Source organism: Pholcus phalangioides, unplaced genomic scaffold (genome assembly GCF_987345545.1).
Source record: "Pholcus phalangioides strain wild (caught in Gottingen) unplaced genomic scaffold, Ppha-v1.0 ptg000024l_1, whole genome shotgun sequence".
Classification (NCBI taxonomy): domain Eukaryota; kingdom Metazoa; phylum Arthropoda; class Arachnida; order Araneae; family Pholcidae; genus Pholcus; species Pholcus phalangioides.
In genome coordinates, this window is record NW_028301616.1 from 17,483,101 (window position 1) to 17,504,953 (window position 21,853).

The following is a 21,853-nucleotide window of genomic DNA, read 5'->3' on the forward strand; positions in this document are numbered from 1 at the left end:
CTTTTTATGATTCTGAAGTTATTGTTTTTTTGTGTGCGAAAGAAGAATTTTCTCTGAGATTTGTGTTTGCAGCTAATTTGATTTAAAATTTGGCAAGATGTTTGTGGAAACTCTGATGTTTACTGAAACGTAGCAAAGATGTTTTGAGGAATAACGTAGAAGAAATACGCAATATTATCAGTGGTAAAAATGGTTTGATATAGGCAGCAAATCCAGTGAGGATAATGTGAAATCTATTTTGCCATCAGCTTTGATTAATGGCCTTTGCATAGAGAAAGTGGGTGTCGTGGTATGGGAAAATTATTAGTTGGCCATTTTGGGAAAATTCAGGAAGTAGGAATTAGTAAAAGTTAATAAATTCATCATATCATTTTGGATACTGAGCATGCACTGGATGGCTGTTCAAGATTCTTTATTTTCTTTCGCAACAAAATCCCTGAAACAATTGAACACTGGCTTAAATGCTTGCCTGACTGAAACAAAACAATGTAAAATGAGTCATGCCTCACTACTTAAGAATCCATCTGTACTGTACTAAATAGCGATGCACGACCATAGACGTATTACTCAAAAAATCGTCAACGAATTAAACGAATAACAGGAATTTCCTGGTATTTGCCTTATTCTCGTTGAAGATTTTTTGAGTATTATTAGGCAAAGTCAACTACTCTTCCGCATAAACTTATTCATAGACGACTTTGAAAGTTTGGAGTTTTTTTTGGACAAGACCTTGTAACCTTGTATCACTGAGTTTTGTTGAAGATATAAACCGAGTACCATATTTTGACATTTTTATATGTCCACATTTAGTAGTTTTTTTATGATGCACATTTTTATATATTTTCTGCAGGATGATCCCAAGCTGAAGGATTATAATGTGGAGGAAAGAGTTTCTACATTCATAAATGCCACTCAGCAACAAGTAAGGACACATTTTATGAAATTTAGTGTGTTATAACCCATCAATTTCACACACACACATGTAAATTCTATGAGGGTAGTTCAAGTCAAATGGGATCCTTTGGCAATGTTATCCTTATACAACATTTATTTTCTAACATACTTGCTAGATTTATATAATTATCTTGTGTTTAATGTCTGGAAAGATTCAGCATAGAAAGATTTGTCAGTACATCTAAACCATTCTACGACTGCCAGCTTCAGTTAATCATCATTGCTATATTGGTCATAAAATGTAGATGACCACGTCATGAAAAATTTATAGAAATCATTCTAAGTAAGATTCTGGTTGTGAAGATATAGAGGAATACCTCTTAGCCAAATTGTTAGAATAAATGTGGTGAACAGTGTGAGCTTGTGTAATGTCATTGAGAGTGAGGATTTGTTAGCAAACAAGACCACAGGCCATTTTTAAAAATGTTTTTTTATTACTCAGTGTAAGGTTCAGGAGAAAAGAGTGGAAAGAAGGCCTGGGAGAGAACAGGAGTCGCGAGAGAAAGAAAAGAGAACGATCGAAAAAGAGGGAGTAGTGTGAAAGTTTGTACCGAAGAGACAGGACGGTTTCGTTGGAGATGTTGGATAATAAATGAAATAAAGTGGTTTTTTTTCTTCTTTTGGGTGTCTAGAATCCAGTTATTTCATCCTGAAATTGTAGTAGAGGTACAGTCGAGGACCTACGACCGATAAGAAGTCGCGGGAAAGTTTACTCTCAGTACAGTTTATTTTTTCTCCGTTTACAATATAATTTCATCTGTAGCCAATGAGTTTCACTCAGGAACAGAAAATTGTGTATTTTTGTGATCATAATTACTGATTTTGAGTATTTTTTTATGCCTTGATTCATTGAACGAACATTCAAAAAAATGCTATTTGTTTTTTTTTAGGCTAAAGTTTATGCAACCAATCATCTTATAATGACCATGGGTGAAGATTTCAATTACCAGAATGCAGACATATGGTTTAAAAATCTGGATAAATTAATCAGACATGTTAATGAGAAGGTAATTAATTATATACATTTTTCTTGCTGCGTTTGTTTGCTTTCTGTGTGCCCAACAGCTTTGTCTAAAGTTTGTTTATTAATCCAGTACTGCATGTTGAAATCTGGACTCTAATGTGATGGATCTATGAGAAACCATTGTTCATTTTAGTGATATTAAGTACAGGGGAGTAATTTTTTATTTATTTAAAAGACACTAAATTCAAAGGTTTACTTAAATTTGTCCAGAATTTTCTTCTTAAACTGCTTCTATCATTACCTTTGCCACTTTAAAATACCTTACAACTTCCTTGGTGTCTTTGAGCTGGACCTTTGCAGGAAAAAGTTGCCTTCACATAATTGCCATTTTTGCATTTTTCCTATTTGTTCCTACTTTTTTGTTGAGAAACAGTATTCTAGATTTTTAGCAATTTGTTTGTTGCTGTCACAGCTTCAAGTCTGATTAGTTCACAAAATGTAGGCCTCTTTATGAAGTGACCAGACTTTGGATATTGGTGGTGACATATATATAGAGCAGGGTTTGCAAATTCCAAGTTCCATGGCGATTAGAAAACTGGCATTGATGCCCAACATTTTATGTGAGATTGCTAAATTGAAGTCTGAACACACAAATGTTTTTGGAACTGTGTCAACCATAGAAGGAGGTCACAAAGTTTCAGAAACATATAAATGAGAAACATTGTTTTCCTTGAAAACACAAATATGCTTGGCTCTTAAGAAATTTGGCCGGTGCCTAAATAATTTTTTGATCTGTCAATCCCTAATATACAGAATATGTGCTACTGTACATATCTAGCATCTTCAATTTATTAAGGGCAAAAAGTATTTCCTTCAAAAAAAAAACAGTAAAAAAAAATTTTTTTCCCAATTTTTCTTAGTCACTGAAAAGTACTTCACCATAGTCTTCAAAAATTTAACCCTTTGTATGTAACAATGTATGTGAAAGTCTTAGCTGTGAAAACCAATCATACATTATTAATAATAATTTAAAAATCAATTTTTGAAATGTGTGATTTTATATTTTCAGCAACATAATGGTAGCAATGTCAATGTGTTTTATTCTACGCCCGCGTGCTACTTGTATGCGCTGCATCAACAGAATAAAACATGGCCTGTGAAAGATGATGACTTTTTACCATATTCTAGTGACCCTCATGCATATTGGACAGGGTTTTACACAAGTCGTCCATCGGTGAAAAGGTATGAAAGGATAGGAAACAATGTGCTGCAGGTGTGTAAATATACCTCATTCATTTATGATTATTTTTGCTCATAATTAATGTTTATGAATTTTTTAATTATGTTATGTTAATGTTGTGCTGATTTTCATAATTATTTTATCATGGTTATTACACATGCCTCATTATGCAGTAAAGCCCCTCTTAATGGACACTCCTCAGATGCGGTCACCTCTCTTTTATGGCCAAATAATATGATTTCCCCCTTCTATAATAAAAGTATGAATTTCAAACCTCTTATTAATGGTCACCCCTCTTTTGCAGACAATGTTTTTGTCCCACCAGTGTCTGCAAAAGAGGTTTACTGTATATCAGTCATTATTGAATTTAAATACACTCGCTTCCAAAAGTTAAGCATGCAACAGCTTATATAACATTATGATACCACTTTAATCTTGCCCCTCTAGATTGCATGGTTAGTGCAAAGTAAACGCTTGGTACTCATGCATAGTCTCTTCACATGGAGTCGTTGGCACTCAGTACCAGCAGATAGTGGTAGATAGTAGCTTAGCTACTATAGCAATATACCGATTACGAAAACAATTCCCAAGCAAGTCAAACAGCTGACTGGAGGTATGGGTCCAGTCAACCAGGGTACCATCCTCATCTGATGATCGGTATATTGCTATAATACCCAAGCGGAATCCCAGAGTGACTTTCACCACTGTTACATCCATTGTTGCAGCATCCCTTGGTAAGATAATATTTGCCAGTACTGTGTGTGCTGAAAGCTCCACATGAAGAGACTATGCGCCCGAGTACCACACATTTGTGTTCCATTAACTGTCAAATCCAGAAGGACATGATTAAAGTGGTGTCGTTATGTTATATAAGCCATCGCGTGCATAACTTTAAGAAGCGAGTGCATTTAAAGAAAGCTGAAGTATAAATAAATACTAATGAAATGTTTCTATGTACAGTCAGTCCCACTAAACAGATAAATGGATATCAACGGTTCCAGTGTATAATATCTATTAAACAGGGTATTCGATTATGTGGGAAATAATTCATATGCGTTTCACACCATTAGTATAATTTTATACAGTTTACATAACCATAAGCATCTAATTGTTCCTATGCTTGCCATTTGTGTAACTATCTTTTTAAAACAGAAAAAATTCCATAATGTTCAAAAATCTTTGATGATTTTCTCCACTTATATGTCTAACCATGGTGCCATTGATTAATGCCTTTCTAACTCTTCCAGCATGAAACCATTGCAATAGAAATTAGTCGACATTGTTATTATTAAATTTTTTCTTCTCTGTTTTCTGTTCAAGCTTCCATTCTTTTGCTAATCCTTTTCAATTTCACGAGAGATTTTCTTAATGCTTGACACCTGAGCTTGAGAAATTCCATACTTTTTGGCAATTTCAGATTGAGTTTTTTTTTTATTGCATCAAAACTTTTAATTTGTTACAAAAACTAAAATCTCACACCACAGTGTGAAATAAGGAAGGCAGGGTTGTGTCTCCAGTGATGTACATGGTAGCATGCTTGTCCAGTTTGCAAGAGGCTCTGTGTTCACGTCCCAGTGAAGACCAGATGACTGTGTGTTTCCAGTGGAATACTTTGCAATGAAATCATACTGCGTTTGTGCAGACTTTTGAAGATTTTTACTTTCATTGAGCAAGTTAGCACCATTTATAGGCTTAAAAAATAAAATAATTTAATGTACTGAAGATAGCTTAGACGCTTCGATTGCCCCCAAATCCAGGTTTTTCATAGGTTTGAACTGGAAACATATTTGCAATAATTTTCAAATGTTTCATAGAATTAAAAATGTTATGCACATGTATATTTGCAATTGTCATGTGGGTTTGAATATTGTATCAAGCAAGGAAAAGTTTCTGGAATTATCACATCAAGCTGGGAACTTTAAAATAGTCTCTATGGGAGAAATTTTGGATCAAATCAATTTTATTCGTTTATTCGGGATATCCGTTCATTTGTTACTCGATTAAGCAGGGCTGACTGTATGTATGTTTTGGCTAATGTCCAAAGTCTGTCTGGTTTGAGATTGTCCAAAGCTCATGTAAGAAGTATTTTTTGAAGTTTCAAAACTACTGTATTTGAATGATAAAATCATTTAGAACACATGAGAGGAGTCAGGATGGTGCAGAATTTGCTCAGATGCAGCATTAAGCCAATCATATTTCATTAAGCTGCTATATACAGAAGGAGAGGATAACCATGACTTTGGCTAATTGAAAAATTGCTATTAGATACAGAACCAGAAAAAAAAAGAGAAAGGATTCAAGACTTGATTTCCAAGCAATTATAATCACAATGTTTTTCCGTGAAAGTGACGTTAAGCATTTTGACTGAACAAGAGTCGGACATGCGAACTTTATTTAAAATTAAATTCACATTTTATTTATTATCTCTTTTAAACTTTTTCAGGTGTGTAAGCAGCTGGCAACAATTTCTGATTTTGAGGAGTTCGACATCAACATTCTTCGTAAGTGTTGGAAAATATTTTTTTTAATGTCCTTTGAGATGTTCAAAAAAATTATGTGTGGTCAAATATTGGAACGAAAATGAAATTATATTTGAAAGTTTAATTTTTTGGGGGTGAAATAACTCATATATATGAAACTATTTCTATCGTTTGAACAGTGTGTTGTTGAGTTTTTTTTTTTTTTTTTCATTTGCAATATAGGAGAAGCGATGGGTATTATGCAACATCATGATGCTGTGACGTAAGCTCTATTCATTTTAAATCCATATTTTTTGTAAGATGCATATATATTTTCAGCAAAATGCCAACTCCTTATACAATAAATTAGTTAGAGAGAGAGAGAGAGAGAGAGAGAGAGAGAGAGAGAGAGAGAGAGAATGTGTACATTAGGTTGAGAAATTAATTTATTTTTGTCGAAACTCACCAATGCTAGTGCCATACGCAGCTGCAATATACATTGTAGTGTATAAATATTGTAAAAATTTATTGTTCATACATGAAAAACTGAAAACAAAATTGTGATGATGAGAAAACTGGAATTTGAAAGCATTATATAAAGATCGAAAAATTCAATACTGAAAATTTTTATTATTATATATATATGCATATATCCTATTCTTCAACAACTTACAGCTGTAAAACTTTAAACAACTTTTAACAATTTTAGCTCCTCAAGTTCAGTAAATCGATCCCCCCTTACCATAGTATGTGATTTTTAAGTTTAGCTTTTTCCATGGATCCATAGGAAAATACAAAATAGTTTTGAACTAACACAAAAATTAATATATAGATACATGTTGTATATGTAGTACGTTGAAAGGTACCAGTAATTTGAGTTTTATCCAAAAACAAATGATATTAAAAAAAATTAAAACTGTATTCCACATTCAAAATGATTATTTCAAGCAATTATACATTTGCATTTATGTTCATGAGTGTTAAGAGTGGTCTGGTGAATGTCATTTCGAAGTCCTCTCCTCCCCGTTTGGAACTTTTCCAAAATTTGTGTCATAATGATGATGATTCTGCCAAAATTAAGAAATGCTTATGCTAATCTAATTTCTGATTAAAAAAAAAATACTCTGCTTTTGTTATAAGCTTTGTGAAATAATTCAATCAGTGAAAACATTAATCAAAAACAAAAATTCATATGCGAGAAACGCAGAATAGAATAGCATATTACTTGAATCAAAATAGTATTATTATGAAGGTGGTTTTTATTTTAAGAGAGTGCAGACCAAAATGTACTTTGCCTACAGCCTAAAAATAGTCATGAAGGTTTTTTTTTTTTAACTTTAGAGGAACAGAAAAGCAGCTTGTAACTTATGATTATGAGGAAACACTTGCTGCTGCTATTAAAAGCTGTCAGGTATGAGATTTCTCTATCATTGAATACCAGATATGTGCTTGAAATCATTTGTCAGCTTCAGAAATATTACAATATTACAAATGACTAAAGCTTGATGAAAAATTTTCATGTAATGAAAATCATTAATATATTTATAATTGTTTTATGTTTAAGCTGGATTGCCAGCCTTTGCTTTCAGTTGTTTTTTCAAGTGCATCTGGTTTACAGATAGAATACATGAATTACAGATAGAATACATGACAATAGAATACATGAATAGTTCATAAAATTTCTATTTTTTCAGTGTGGTTAAATGACATAATGATTTTAGGAGTATTGATTGCGATAAAAAATTTTGTTCTTTTTCATGGTGATATACCCAGTGATATTAAAAAGTAATATTGTATTTCTCTTTAGGTGGTTATTAACGATGCTTACAAAAAGATTTCCTCCAAATATGGAAAAGTATCCCTTGATCAAGTTTTCTGTGATTACCTGAACCAGAGTCAATGCAGTATCACAGAAAGTAAAATGCCGGTATGTTGTACACTTGAGATGTTTTATTTTTCATTTACTTGTCAGGCAAGAAAATTTCGTTTCGTAAGGTTTTCCATGAAAACATTGTTTACTCAAATGATTAATTTCTATATCTCCATGATATAAAGAAATTTGATCTTGTTTAAAAATTATTAAAAAAGAAAAGATAAGAATTATTTGAGTACCATATTTGTTGAGTAATGTTTTTATTGATTCCTTGCCTAAGAACTTGGAATAATATTTTCTTTGGACCATTCAATAAAAAAAATTTTTTTAGCTGAGTTGCATGGAATTGAGGTTTATTTATGTAAGTATTTATACGCAGTATACTTGTATGCAACGCAGAGTGAGTGAAAGCCACAATATCTGAGCTTTCTCTCCAAGCTTTCTGAAATATTGCTAGGTGTCAAACTTGTTTATTGGCATTCATAACATAACTTTGATGTACAAAAAATATATTTGCAAATTAAATATAAGGATAAAAAAAACAGAAATCAGAAAAAAATGTGTATTAAATTAGGGTATTTGTTAAATTATACAAGAGTGTGCTACTATAACTGACTAAAAAATGCAAAAAATCAAAAATTTCGATTATTTGATACCGCTCAGCAGATGTTTTTCTAAATGATGCTGGCTAAATTTCTTTCAGTATAATAGAGAGAAGTGCAAATTTCTGTAATTAAATTTTTTTTTCAATTGTGAACTGTAGAATTTTAATTTTTACATTTCCCAATTAGTATTTTTACATACTTCTATGTGTTGCATTTGATCAGAACTAGTTGCTACTCCTTTACTATACTGTTATCCTAGTTGTATACTATGACTATCTTTCTTCTCATTTTGTTTCAGGTCAAAGATGCTTTTTTATGCAACCTGTATATTGATAAGTTATCACTATCATAAGAATTATTACTATTTGAGAAATATTTTAATGCAATTGTTTTCAACTAAAAATGTTTATTTTTCTCTTTTTGCATAGGTTGGATTAACGGTTTACAATCCACTGGCTTGGAATTACTCTACGTACGTTCGAATACCTGTTGTGGGAACAGCTTTTAAAGTATATGGGCCTGATAGTGGTGCTATTGATGCTCAGGTATACTGATAAGAATTTTTCCCCACTCTCTATAATTATAATTATAAGTTAACAATGAAGTATTTGATTATTTTACCCACCAATAATTTTTTTCTTCATATTTCGACCTACATACTTTAAGTTCGTATTTACGTAACTGTTAAGTGATTTATGTTTTTACATCAAAAGCAATCAATCGTAAAATAATGTTTTCAAAATAAACTTTTATGAGATGAAGAGAATCCACATCTGATAGTGTTGAAGAATTGGACACAGTACTCTGTAAGAGATCTTCAACCCACTCATCCTCATCATCTCATTATTTTCTCAAAACAGGGAAAATTGGTACCATAAATTCAGTGCTTTCTTCCAGTATGTAAAATGGGACACTACTTAAGGGATGACCTAATACTCTCAATTGGTATGTCTGTATTAAAATGCATATTTTCTATCACATTTTTTTGAGTATATTTTTGATTATCCCTTGCCAGGTAATAGAGATTCCGCAGTCAGTGAAAAACATTTCTGGCAGAACAAGCAATGCTACTCATGAACTAGTGTTTCAAGCTGAACTTCCAGCGGTTGGATATTCAACTTATTTGATACGCAACTCATCTAGTGAGTGACAGACCTATAAAAACTAATATTGTAAATATAATTCATTGAAGAGGGTTGGTAAATTCACATAACTCTATGTGTGTAAACCGCTCTTTTAAATTATTTTGATTGATTTTTATTCATAAATTCTTCCAAACTTTTCAAAAGACACATATTAAAAGTAAAAATATTTATTTGTTTTCAAATATTTATGGTTAAAACCTTGCTCTGTTTTTTCTAACATTAATCGATTCATTTGTTCAGACAAGAGCCAAGTGAATGACAAAAGTCAAATTCTATCTAGGAACTTGGAATAAGTAATTAATATGCCTTTTGTAGGGTCTTGAAGACTTTGGAAAAGTACCATCAAAACATTGCTTCAGACTTACATGCAGTTATTTGGCTTTATTGTGATCACAGTCTCTGACTTGTACTGATATAACTTTTTTCACTGAGCAACCAAGAGTTGGGATTTGGTAACCAACATAATTGGGAGTGATCCCAGTCAAGATGATAGTGGTGCTATATTTTTTCTGTTGGAGAAACCTATACTTTTATAGGGTCAGTGAGATGTCAGGAACTCCCTATAGCTATCAAATACCCAAAATTTTCCAAAAAAAAGATGTGCAAATTTAATTCTTGCATCCCTGTATATATTTTTACTGGTTTTTATAGTTTTTGAAGTTTATATTTTCCTAGTTTTTCAACAACTTTGGTTCCAGGGATCCCATGCGAATTAGAATATTGACTTTATTGAGTGTGTTCAGACATAAGTTTGTAGTTTTCTATAATATTTATCTTTATTCTTGGTTTCTTATTTGAATCACTTCATGCTAAAAAGCGTTTGTTAAAAAGCCACTGGTTTTTAGAAAACAGCAAAAAACTTTTGTAGAGTGTATTTTTCAAGCTGACTGCTTGAAATGTAAAAATTTAACAGTATAACTTCACATTTTAACAAGTGTCAGCTCAAAAAATACACTCTACAAAAGTTTATTTTCCACTTTTAGTAAAAAAATCTGGTGCTTAACGAGTTTTGTAACTGGATGACTCATATTTAATGTATTTGTGTTCAAAATTGAACCTCAACTTATGGAAATTCGACTTGCATGTTTATTGTCTATCTTACAGTGTAACTGTAAGGTATTTTTACTGTATCAAAAATTTTCTTTACCCACCTTTAAAATATTTTCATTACTGCTCAACAGAGAGAACTCTTTTTTTTTTCTTCTTAGTTTTCATTACTGTTTGATTATTGCTCACCTTCATAACAACTATCATTTGATGGAAAGAAAAAAATAGATACCACACAAACCCTAATAAATATTTGGGGAAAGCCTGTGTTTGTTACGGATGAATGTTGTGCTCTTACATTTGTATTTCTTGACATTGTCATAATTTTATGGTCTTTCTGTGCAGGTGGTCGTTTGTCAGCTGCTCAAAGAAGCGATAGTATGAAAATGAAAAATGCAGCAGGAAATTGGTCAATTTCTAATGAAGTGAGTGGAAAAAAAATTGACAGTTCAGAATAAAATGCAAATGTGACAAATTTATTTATAGATTCTAAATATCATGTTTACATTCCCAATCGAATGCAGTGTATTTAATTGATACAAATTTTAAAATATGTAAATGTAGATTGGTCATTAGTGTGTTGGAAAGCAAAGTTTCTTGAATATAAACGAAAACTGCCTTTCACAGTGGAGACAACAAATTTTGGTCTTGTCTTCTAAAACTTCCATCAAACCCAATTTAATACTGAAATCATCACTAGTTTTCATTGAATGACATATTTTCCCATGTTAAAAAGTTTGATTAAAATATTGATTGAAATATTTTAAATTATGGCCACCTTTCTGAAATGTTGTACCTTGGGATATAGCGCAAGACGTCTAATTGATTTCCTCAAATAAATCAAAATAAATTATGAACTTTTAGTGAAAAATTATAATTTGATTGATTGAGGTGATTAACTGAAATTTTTAAGTGTAAATACCAATCAATTGACAGATTAACCAGCCCAGTTAATCAGACCAGCCCTTTGCTTTGGTCAAAATTTGTTTATTTTAACTACTTATTAAATTTTAAAATATATAAAAATAAGTAATTTTTGAAGAAATAAACCTTTTGTTAGTATTCTGTGTGTATGTTTGATTTGATCCCATTGATTTCTTCTTTATTGCATACTTTTTTGTTATATTTCAAGTTACGTTAGAGCTTTATGTGCATTTTTGATTTTCAGTTTTACACAGTTTATTTGGACGAAAAGACCGGGTTACTCAACAAAGTACTCAACAAGGCCATTGGAAAAAATGTTACAGTCACTCAGTCTTTCTATTGGTACAGAGCTATGAATGGTGACAATACTGAATTCAGTAAAAGAGCTTCTGGAGCATATATTTTCAGGCCAAATGGAACTGAACCTCTGCCTCTTAGCAGTAATGTTTCAGTAACGATAGTTAATGTAAGTGAAAGGCAAAAACACATTATTATGAAATTCTATAAAAAATAACATGAAAAAAGTTTTTGCAAGGTATACGGTTGAAAATAAATTCAGAACCACTTGAAGTTTGTTGATAAACATACTTTTGAGAACATCCTAAATTGTTTCAAATTATAGCTTTCTTTTTAAAATATTTTCTTATTACAAATAGTACATTCCGAGAATTCTGGATTTTTTTTTGTTAAAAAAAAGTACAAATAATAGCTATTTATGCATTGTTTTGTTTGTAATTATAACTATGAATTTTTATGCATTGTTTTGTTTGTAATTATAACTATGAATTTTTTCTAGTGTTGATTTGAAAATGTAAATACAGATTGAACGTTTTTCACAATATTTCTCAGTTCCTCTGTCGCTTCTAATTGCATCATTGAAACTCATTAAGGATGCTTACATAACCAGCTTAATTCTCTAATAGCATTCCCATGTGCCTTTTTAATTTTTCCTTGGATGATTTAATCGATTAATACATTAACGTTGGTTGGTAAGAAAATTTGCCATTATAAATTTTAAGTTTTTTCTTTGCCAATAAATGGTGGAAGTGGTTCCACTCATTGTTTTTTGTTTTTAAAAAAAATCAAAGTCGTCGTTAATGGGTTAAGAATAAGCTGGCTGTGAAAGTACCCTTTTGCTTAAGTGATGATGTTTTTCAAGTCACAAAGAAGTACAACAGGAAAAAATATAGGCACCGGAACATGTGCCAGAAAAAAAGCATGTAATCTGCATTTATAAACTTTGCATGAATGCTTGCAAAAATGCATAACTACTTCACACATTTACAGGGTATATATATTTTAAAGGAAAACCCACATATATAAACATATATTATCTGTGCACTCATTATTTTTTAGTAAAAAAAAGTTCTGCAACACCTTTTTTTGTATTAGTTTGTTACCAGTGTATTATATTGAAACTGATATTTTTTGAGTTCATCTATTTGAATCTTTTTTCAATTTGTTTTCAATAGGGTAGCCTAGTTCAAGAAATCCGTCAAGTTTTCAATTCTTGGGTTAGCCAGACAATCAGGTTACATAAAGGTGTGGAAAACATAGAGTTTGATTGGGTTATTGGACCTATACCAGTGAAGTATGTTGCAAATACTTGACATGTATTTCATTTCTAATCAATACAATCTAGAAATTTTAGCACTAGATTCTGATTGCATGGAAAGGGAACCAATAAAGAATTGCAAACATTTTTGTTTTAAGATTTTTCTTAATGCAGTAAAACCTGTCTAGGTAGAACACCAACGGTTCGATTAACCCCTTCGCTTACCAGCGATTGGCAAGAAATTCAGATGATTTCTACTTGAGGAATCGGCAATAAATATGGTAACCTTGTTCTAACCTAACTACATGTTAGGAAAAAGGCAAAAAAATATAAAAGGAAGGAAAAGATAAAAACAAAGAGTAAAACAGTATAATATATAAGAGATTAGGTATAAAGTGCATTTCTATTTTCACCCTCACTCCACCTGTTCTCTTTAACTCTTATAAATCACTATCAGAGTATAGAAAAAATGAAGAGGAAAAAAATTATAGGGTTACAACAAAGCTTTGCAATGACGAGGAGAGAGGAAAGAAAACAGAGAACTTGTTTGAATTTATTCCACTGGTGTTTAGATGCAATATTGCATCCTTATTCATAAAGTGGTTAAAATTTATCCCAGTTAGATAGTCGTCCAAGATATTGAGGTACAGTTTTGTGCACATTCCGTGTTATTAGAGTTATGGTCGGTTCCAGTGTTCGCCAATATGCATCCAGATGTGCGATCTGCGCATCAAAATTCGATTTCACTCCTCCAAATTTGGTTGAGGAGTGAAAATACTCCTTCAAGTTTTAGGTTTTTTTTATTTTAACACTTCTTACTAATAAAAATAAAATGCCATTCTTTTTACAAAAATACCCTTTCAAATTTTGGAGAGGAGCGAAATTACTCTTCAAACTCATATTTTTGGATAACACTAGTCGGTTCCATTCAAAACTGTCCAATGTAGGGAGGTGTCCAAACCAACGGGTTTTACTGAATTTTTTTACAAATATCAATTTTATTCATTATCAAATGTCATTATTTTAAAAGAAGTTCAAATGACACAGTGACATTGCAGTTGTTTTTTATGTCTATAAATTAGATGTCAATTTTTGGGAAGTTTATAGTAGGAACTCCCGAATCTAGCACCCATAATCCAGACACTTTGGCCGAAATATTTTTTACCTGGGGAGGTGGGGGGGGGGGATATTTTGATGTTTTTTCTTCACTGAAGGTCTATTTTGACCTTTTCTCTAGTTTTTCAGCCATTTTATTTCTTTCTTTTTTTTTGTACCACTCATTGTTTGTGTCCGCTGCAATTTTCAGGCTTCTGGGAAACAATGATGACAACTCTGCCTCAATGAATGCGATTAGCCAGAAAGTCAGCTTTGATCAAAATAACTTTTTGTTACAAAACGGAATGCTGCATATGTGAGAAAGTTGAATTTTCTCACTTTCAAGAACACAGAACACTAGTAAGAATATTGTGTGGACAGCACGAGATCAGTGCCGTCTTAATGCATGGGCCCACCAGGACACAGCCTGGGGGCCTCAAGAGAAAAGAGGAAGCCCCAACACAAAAATGAAATCTGGTTGAAATTTTCTGGAATTTACTAGGTAGAGGGGCCTCAGAAAAATCGTTTGGCCCGGTGGCTCATGATGCTGTTAAGATGGCCCTGCATGGGATCAAAAAATCTGTTTACACAATCTTCAAAAACAAAAACAAAAAAAAAAAAAATTTTTTTTTCAGTTTATTATCGGATTGGAACAATGAGTACAAAAAATGTTTAGAGAATTAAGAAATTTTTCTTTTCTATAGATAAAGGAAAATATGAATCAGTATATCTTAGTGTGAATTGCTGCAATTTTCTTTTGCTGACATTCATTAAAATTGAAAAAAAAAAATCTCGTTAAATGTTAGGTAGAAAAAGTTGAATGCTTAACAATTGTCTCAAGCTTCAGTTATCCATGTGGGTTATACTTCGCAGACTTGTACAAACTCTATTATCATTCTTTATATTTATAATGAATACCATAAGATTACCATCATTTTTTTTTTCACAGTGACAAGATAGGAAAAGAGATAATAACCAGATTTGACACTGATCTTGATTCATCTGATACATTTTTCACAGATTCCAATGGAAGAGAGATCCAGAAGCGAGTGTAAGTCCTTTTAAAATCTTCATTAATTTTAACAATTAAAAGTACAGTAACATCATAATACATAATTATAGTAACATCATGATCAGTTTTTCCCCCTCTTGTTTTCAAATTCATAACTACCATAATTTCTGGTATATAATCTGCAGATTTGAATTCCACAACTTCAAGGAGAAAAATGGCAGTGTATAATCGGCAGGACCAAATAACTTACTTGTGAAATTTTCATTCATCAATAATGGTATACATTCGATGTTGCTTATTAAAATCACAGATAATATTAACATTTGGGTATTGTTATCACTTTTGCAAAAAGCGGACTGGGCCAATACCATAACATAAGAAAAAATGTGTTTATAGTCATCGGGACTATAAACACGTTTCCCGCCAAAAGTTTTTATTGCACATTTTGAAGCTGAGGTTTAACCAAAAAAATTTTTTTTCTTTCTACATTATCATTATCATGATACCATGATGCAAGACTATGTAGGAGACTTCGAGGTGCTCTCTTTTCCTTTCCTTCTTAACAAGCATTTCCGTCCTTATGTTATCATCAGTCCGTAGTATTTACTGTTGTCTAGGTTTTTTTCGGAGCTGCATTTGCAATAGCCTTTCTATAATGAAAGCAAATGTATGGTAAACCCCCTTTTTTCAGTTCTTGATCAGTTTCTTTCAATTAAAATTTCTTTTTTCCGAGAGACTTTGATGTGATCAATGATGTGTGTTGTACATTAAAAAAATATTGTAATTGGTGATATACATTAGGCAGTTCTATTCTAATGCCTTGCAATGGCTGGAAAAAACAATGCAGAATTCTAGCTTAAAGGGGAAGAAAGTTCTGTTTTAGAATAGGAAAAAAAAACAAAAAAAAACCAAGATTGAACATTTCATGGCTAATTATGTGGGAAGGAAAAAGAATTGTCCTGTTTTACTAATACACATTTACCAAATGTTTAACCAAATGGGTTGTATGATCACCGTACTTGTAAACAGGATTTTTTCAGATATAGACGTCATTCAGTTATTGTTATCAGAAACCCAGAGTCCTGATGTGATCACATTAAGTGGCGCGGACTGTATTAAGGAATAGAAGAGGTCACATTTTTTTTAGAAAAAATGTTGATTTTTCTAGTAACATCTATATATATTTATATATATATTCCTATTCTAACCTCTCAAAAAAACAAACAAAAAAAACACAGACATTTTTGAGTTCTTTACAGTTGCATCAATCCATTATTCAAAAATTAGAAGTTCTGATGTTTTAATGTATAATCTGCCAGAAATTATGATAAATTGATCTCTTTTCATTTTTCTCCATATTTCAGGAGGAATAACCGTTCATCTTGGACACTGAATGTTACTGAGCCTGTGGCTGGAAATTATTATCCAGTGAATAGCAGGATATATATTCGAGTAAGTAACTTCATTTTTGAAAGTTTTTTAACCTCATTTATAACATGATGAAAAGAGGATCTATTTATTTCCAAAAATACACAGTAGAATCTTCCTAATCTGAATAACTTCTGCTGAGAATTTTTTCCTAAACTACCCAGTTTAGGAAACTACTACCCCCCTACTTTGGGAAGAAAAAGGGTTCGTTTTCCCAAATTCGGTTTCAGCCATTATTTTTATCTTTCCTTGTACCACATTTTGCAGTGATGGAAAAGGGTTGTTATGATGAGCATCGACTGTATAAGTTTTGTGACTGTCTCTTCATATTGTTCCAGCATCCTTTAGACATAAGCAGATATATATGGGTGGGGTCCTTCAGTGTAAAAATTGTATTATTGACATCGGGGTCGTAACTGGGGGGGGGGGGGGAAGCAACTGCCCCAGGCAGCAAAATTTAAGGGGTGGCAGTTTTAGGTGGGAACAAAGAACACCATTACAAAATTATAAAATTTTAAACCTGTGTAGGCAGTAAAATAATGTTTGCCCTGGGCAGCAAAAATCCTAGTCACAGTCCTGATTGACGTGGATGAGAGGAAAGAGATAAACCTTTGCCCCTCCATACACTGTACATGTACTATCCCCTTTCCTCCCTGCAGGTTCGATGGGTCTGTATCCCCTTATGCCTCTGGGAAGCAATATTTTATATTTTGGGGCACCTTAGCATAGATAATTAGTTGCAGCTTAGTTATTCTATAGCCTTACTTATTTCTGATACTTTTTGCTTTATGCATAGTTTTCTGTATAATCAGGGAAGGTCAAGAAAATATGAGAATTATTTCTCGAGCTACTGTGTGTATGATCTTTTTAATTTTTGCCATAACCGCTCATTCAGGGGGGACAGTAATATTTTAAATATGATGAGGTTCTTATAAATTAAAGATGAACAAGACATTTTCATACATATATAAGCCAAACTCTGATACAAGAACTCTAAATATGACATAATTATATACCCACCTTTGCTATAATGGATTCAGCCAATTCTTGCAGAGATTAATGTAAATGAACTCCACTCACAACGTAGAAAAAATTCTACAACTTCATATAAAATGGCATATTTTTCAGCACTTTTGTAATGTTCTAATACGTGTCAGATTGAATAAGCTCAGTTTTGGAATCATAATGTGTGCATTCGATTTCGAATAAATACAGCATGCATCTCTTGTGTTATCTTATTGAACAATATTCATATTTACTCATTTATTTGTAGGATAAATCTAAAGATTTGCAATTCACAGTTCTTACAGATCGAAGTCAAGGAGGATCCAGCTTGAAAAATGGCTCGATTGAGCTCATGGTATAATAAAGCTATACTTATTCATTGTTATAGACAGTTTTGTCATCATCAAGTTTTTTTTATTTATTATAAGTACAATGAAACTCCTTTATAAAACAATACTCAAGGGATTGAAGAAATGCATGGTTGTAAAGAATTTATCCTTTTAGTGGTATATTAACACTGAAAAGAGCATCGGTACCAGAGGGCAGTATCGTTATGTAGGCGATTATCACTGTGAGAGGTATCAGTTATATGGGATTTTCATTGTATTATTACCTGTTATTCATTAAATATATGTAAAATAATGATCTAAATGGTTGTGTACTAATTATATAACAAATTTGCTATTTATATGGCATGATGTTGCTCTCCACTTGTTTATGCAAGATATACAGAAAACTGGATATGGTGTGAAGATGCTTACTTTTTTAAAAAGATGTTGACTTTTATTTTTTTGGAAATAAAAATTCATTTCTCTGCCTCTACCGGGAATCAAACCCAGGTCCCTTGCATGCCAAATGAGTACTTTTACCATTATCTATGCTACTGAGGAGCTAAGGAAGAAGTATTCTATCTCCTCTGTAGCTTAGTGGTAAGAGCACTCGTTTGGCATTTGAGGGACCTGGGTTTGATTCCCGGCAGAGAGATGAATTTTGATCCAATAAAATAAAAAATTAGCATCTTTCCAAAAAAAAAATTAGCATCTTCACACAACGTCCAGTTTTCTGTATATCTTGCAAATATGCTATTCTGCATTTATAAAATTTCACTGTGATAAAAGCACCATGTCTTTGACTTATATATGAATGTAAATTCTCCTGTGCACAATGATATCAAAGCAAGTCTCTGTATGTGCTTTCATTCACAATAAAAATGCACATTTACCTTTTTCATCATCTGAAATGAAAGCAAGATAATTGGATATTTCATTTAAGGTTCATAGGAGACTTTTGCACGATGATGCTTTTGGTGTCGGTGAGGCTCTGAATGAACTTGGGGTAGATGGCAAAGGCTTGGTTATACGTGGTTTGCACAAATTAATCATCAGCGATATTGAAAGTTCTGCATCAAAGCATCGTCCTCTGGCACAAAAATTATACATGCAACCTCAGCTCAGTTTTTTCCCTTACAATGGGTCGGAAGCAGAAGTTTTAAAGAACATCACACCCAAAGTAAAGAAGTTTGTTACTCCTTAATTATTTTCTTTTTTGAATTTTGGGTAATGTTTTTGTTTATCATTTTTCATTTGTTTGCATTATTTGGTTTGTTTTATGTGCTTTTCGACTATATTCTCAATATTGAATTATTGTTCTTTATCCATTTAACCCCATTTTGTGTGCTATTTCTGATGCAAAGTTTGGGTTTTGAGGTGATTTCAGAAATTAAATATCTGGCTTCAATGGGAGGTAAGATAGCGTGTTTCTTCAGTATTTATTTAAATATAAGTTGATAGTTTGTGCATTATTTGTTTTAGATCTAATAATCATGAATAGTTTTTCAAAATCATTTCTGTTGCACTGTGATCATTCTGTGCAATTATGGACTAATCAGACGATGGTTATAGTTCGTGACAAATTTCTCCCTCAGAAGATATGTAATGCACAGAAAGTTATGTGCTCTAACTCCTTGATGTGGGGACTTACTGCAAAAGTCATGTGCTTAGCCAAAGTAGTCATCTGCACACACACACACAAATGGATCTCCCATTTAAAAAAGTCTCTCTCCTAAGAGAGCAAGCAGACCTTCAACACAATACTTATATAACATGAAAATTCAAGCAATTACCATTTTAATTTCAAAATATAGAAGATAGATGCAGGGCCGTCTAAAGACTATCATGAACCCATGAGCAAAATGATTTTTTTGACACCCTCACCCCTGTCTAGAAATGCCTGCCTATCATTTACATGCATTACTGTGGAAAATTTTAATCATATCTCATTTTCACAAGGTCACTTATGCACTTGAGGCCTGCCATGCCATGTCATGCCCTTGCGTTAAGACATGGCAGATCCTGAAAAAACATGAAAAAATGCACAACTCTGACAACATAAATACTTCAGGACTACAGATTGCACACACACACATGTCCCTGCATGTACCAGTGTGTTAGAAATTCCTCAGTGGAATGTTTATGAGGCGCATATATGGTTAAGTAGTAGTGGTCATAAGTTGTGTGATAAGGCATCTCTTTCTCTTAGGCAAAGTAGTGCCTTTGAGTAAAGATAGATTCTGTTTACTCGTTAAATCACATTTTTTCCTTCAGTAGATTGAGTGAATGTCTTTATCAGTGGGGACTACTACATGTCCCACTCTCCTTGCTTCCCTGATAGAATAGCTTCATCAAGTGCAGGATACAGAACATAACTGCTGATTGGAATAATGCTGTTTATGAGACATTTGCTTTGCATTGAATGAATTTTCAGAAGCTCTTTAGTTACAAAAAACTTTTTATTTTGCAGTTCAGTAGTTTGACACGGTCCCTGCAGCCGAATGTTCATCTCTTGACTCTGGAACCTTGGAAACGAGGGACTGTACTGCTTCGCCTTGAAGACTTCTATGAATTTGATGATTCGTTCTCTACAAATCTATCAGAACCAACAAAAGTTAATTTGACAGTAAGAAAAATAAATCCAATAATGCATAACTTTCTTGGCGACGTTTTCTGGGCTGTCTGTAACCTTGACTAGAAAGGCATCAGAAAGCTATGAAACTTCTATAATGTTTTAATGAAGGGATGGAAAAGAAATCAAGTGGTAAAAATAACTCTGTCATTATCCCCTGGAAGGTGGTTTCTATTATAATTGTAGGGTCAAAAGAGCGGATTTATGGGTTTTGCCACTGTCAGATCTCTACCAATTTGGCCATTCTCATCTCATTCTATTCTAATTTTCTTGACTCCACCCCCCCCCCCCATTACTAAAATTTTCCACCTCTCAGACATGGGCGGGGGCATTGCCCCCCCCCCCCTCCCCAGCATCAAAAGTGAAGTGGACAGATCTAATGTTTTTGCATATATGAATTGACATCATCATCATCATGCCCTCAGACTTCCAAGTCTATCTCTGCCTATGCTCTCAGTGCTTGCTACCTTGGGAATTTAGCCCACTTAGCATCCCTGTGAATAAATCTATGTAGGGCATGAGCGGATACAAGCTCCTCAAATGGGTAGGGGGTTAAATTTCCATCCCCTCTGTACCACATATGCCCATAATATAAAATTTTTCTCTGAACAGCGGGGAAGGGGGCATGTCCCCTTTCCCTGTATTCGCCTATAGTATAAGGCAGTGGTTCTCAACCTTTGGAAGCCCACAGCCAAGGTGATTTCATTTTTGTGAGTGGCAGGCACGGTCATACATATGATAAATGGGTAAAAATGAAACGTTCAACTACTTGCAGCCGGGTTTGACTGATGCCAGGACCCGGCAGTTGAGAAACACTGGTGTATGGCACATGCTAACATTTTGTAAGCATTTTACGGAATGGCATCGCATCAAGCTTCATGGCAGGGTATCTAGAGATCTCGTAGCATAACCATCACCATTCTCATTAATCCACTAATGAGTTTCCAAGAACATGCTTTTTGTGTTGGTAAAACTCTTTCACAAACTCTGTGATTTCACATAAAAAGCTATGCTGAGATTTTCAATCTGTAAAAAGGGTTTGAGAATTCTTTTTATCCCTTCATGAAAACATTTTCAAAGTATGGGCTTCAGAACACTTAAACTCTAATTATAACTACCCAAAATTGGACAATAGGCCTTGATCATTCATAGTTTTTCTTCATTGTTTCAAATAATTTTTTACCAGAAACAGTGTCTCAGGTGTTTAATATCAAAAAAGACTTATTATTTACTGATTATTTCATGAAAAATTATCCTTATATTGATAATCTTACAGTTTTATAAAAGTTTGGAATATTTTATTCATTTCCAGAATTTATTTTCTACCTTTGACATATCTTCTATTGAAGAGACTACATTGGGTGCTAACCAATTCATAAATGCTGCCCAGACAAACAAACTCCAGTGGTTGTCAAAAGACTCCATAAGGATGAGCACCCCATTAAATACTGCAGGTATGATAAATTTTATTGTCATAATTAAAAATTTTTGTTATGATGTAATGTGATATATGTGCTTTGATATACAAGGTGTGTTGCAGAAATGTACAAATTTCTGAGTCTGGGTACACAAATGCAAATCTGAAT

The 21,853-nt window shown here is 32.8% G+C and overlaps 1 protein-coding gene across 1 annotated transcript in view; it reads left to right on the forward strand.

Annotated features, from left to right (window-relative positions):
• The window catches only part of LManII (Lysosomal alpha-mannosidase II), a 36,491-nt gene that overhangs the window by 9,929 nt on the left and 4,709 nt on the right, over window positions 1–21,853 (forward strand). Inside the window, exons 7-24 of the mRNA XM_089251360.1 lie at window positions 851–922; window positions 1,845–1,961; window positions 2,988–3,191; window positions 5,602–5,659; window positions 5,861–5,900; window positions 6,959–7,028; window positions 7,425–7,544; window positions 8,524–8,640; window positions 9,111–9,237; window positions 10,633–10,712; window positions 11,456–11,677; window positions 12,684–12,802; window positions 14,811–14,912; window positions 16,238–16,325; window positions 17,575–17,661; window positions 18,579–18,815; window positions 20,106–20,261; window positions 21,580–21,721. Coding sequence (XP_089107486.1) covers window positions 851–922; window positions 1,845–1,961; window positions 2,988–3,191; window positions 5,602–5,659; window positions 5,861–5,900; window positions 6,959–7,028; window positions 7,425–7,544; window positions 8,524–8,640; window positions 9,111–9,237; window positions 10,633–10,712; window positions 11,456–11,677; window positions 12,684–12,802; window positions 14,811–14,912; window positions 16,238–16,325; window positions 17,575–17,661; window positions 18,579–18,815; window positions 20,106–20,261; window positions 21,580–21,721 — 2,158 coding nt within the window. The remainder of the gene's footprint in view (window positions 1–850; window positions 923–1,844; window positions 1,962–2,987; window positions 3,192–5,601; window positions 5,660–5,860; window positions 5,901–6,958; window positions 7,029–7,424; window positions 7,545–8,523; window positions 8,641–9,110; window positions 9,238–10,632; window positions 10,713–11,455; window positions 11,678–12,683; window positions 12,803–14,810; window positions 14,913–16,237; window positions 16,326–17,574; window positions 17,662–18,578; window positions 18,816–20,105; window positions 20,262–21,579; window positions 21,722–21,853) is intronic.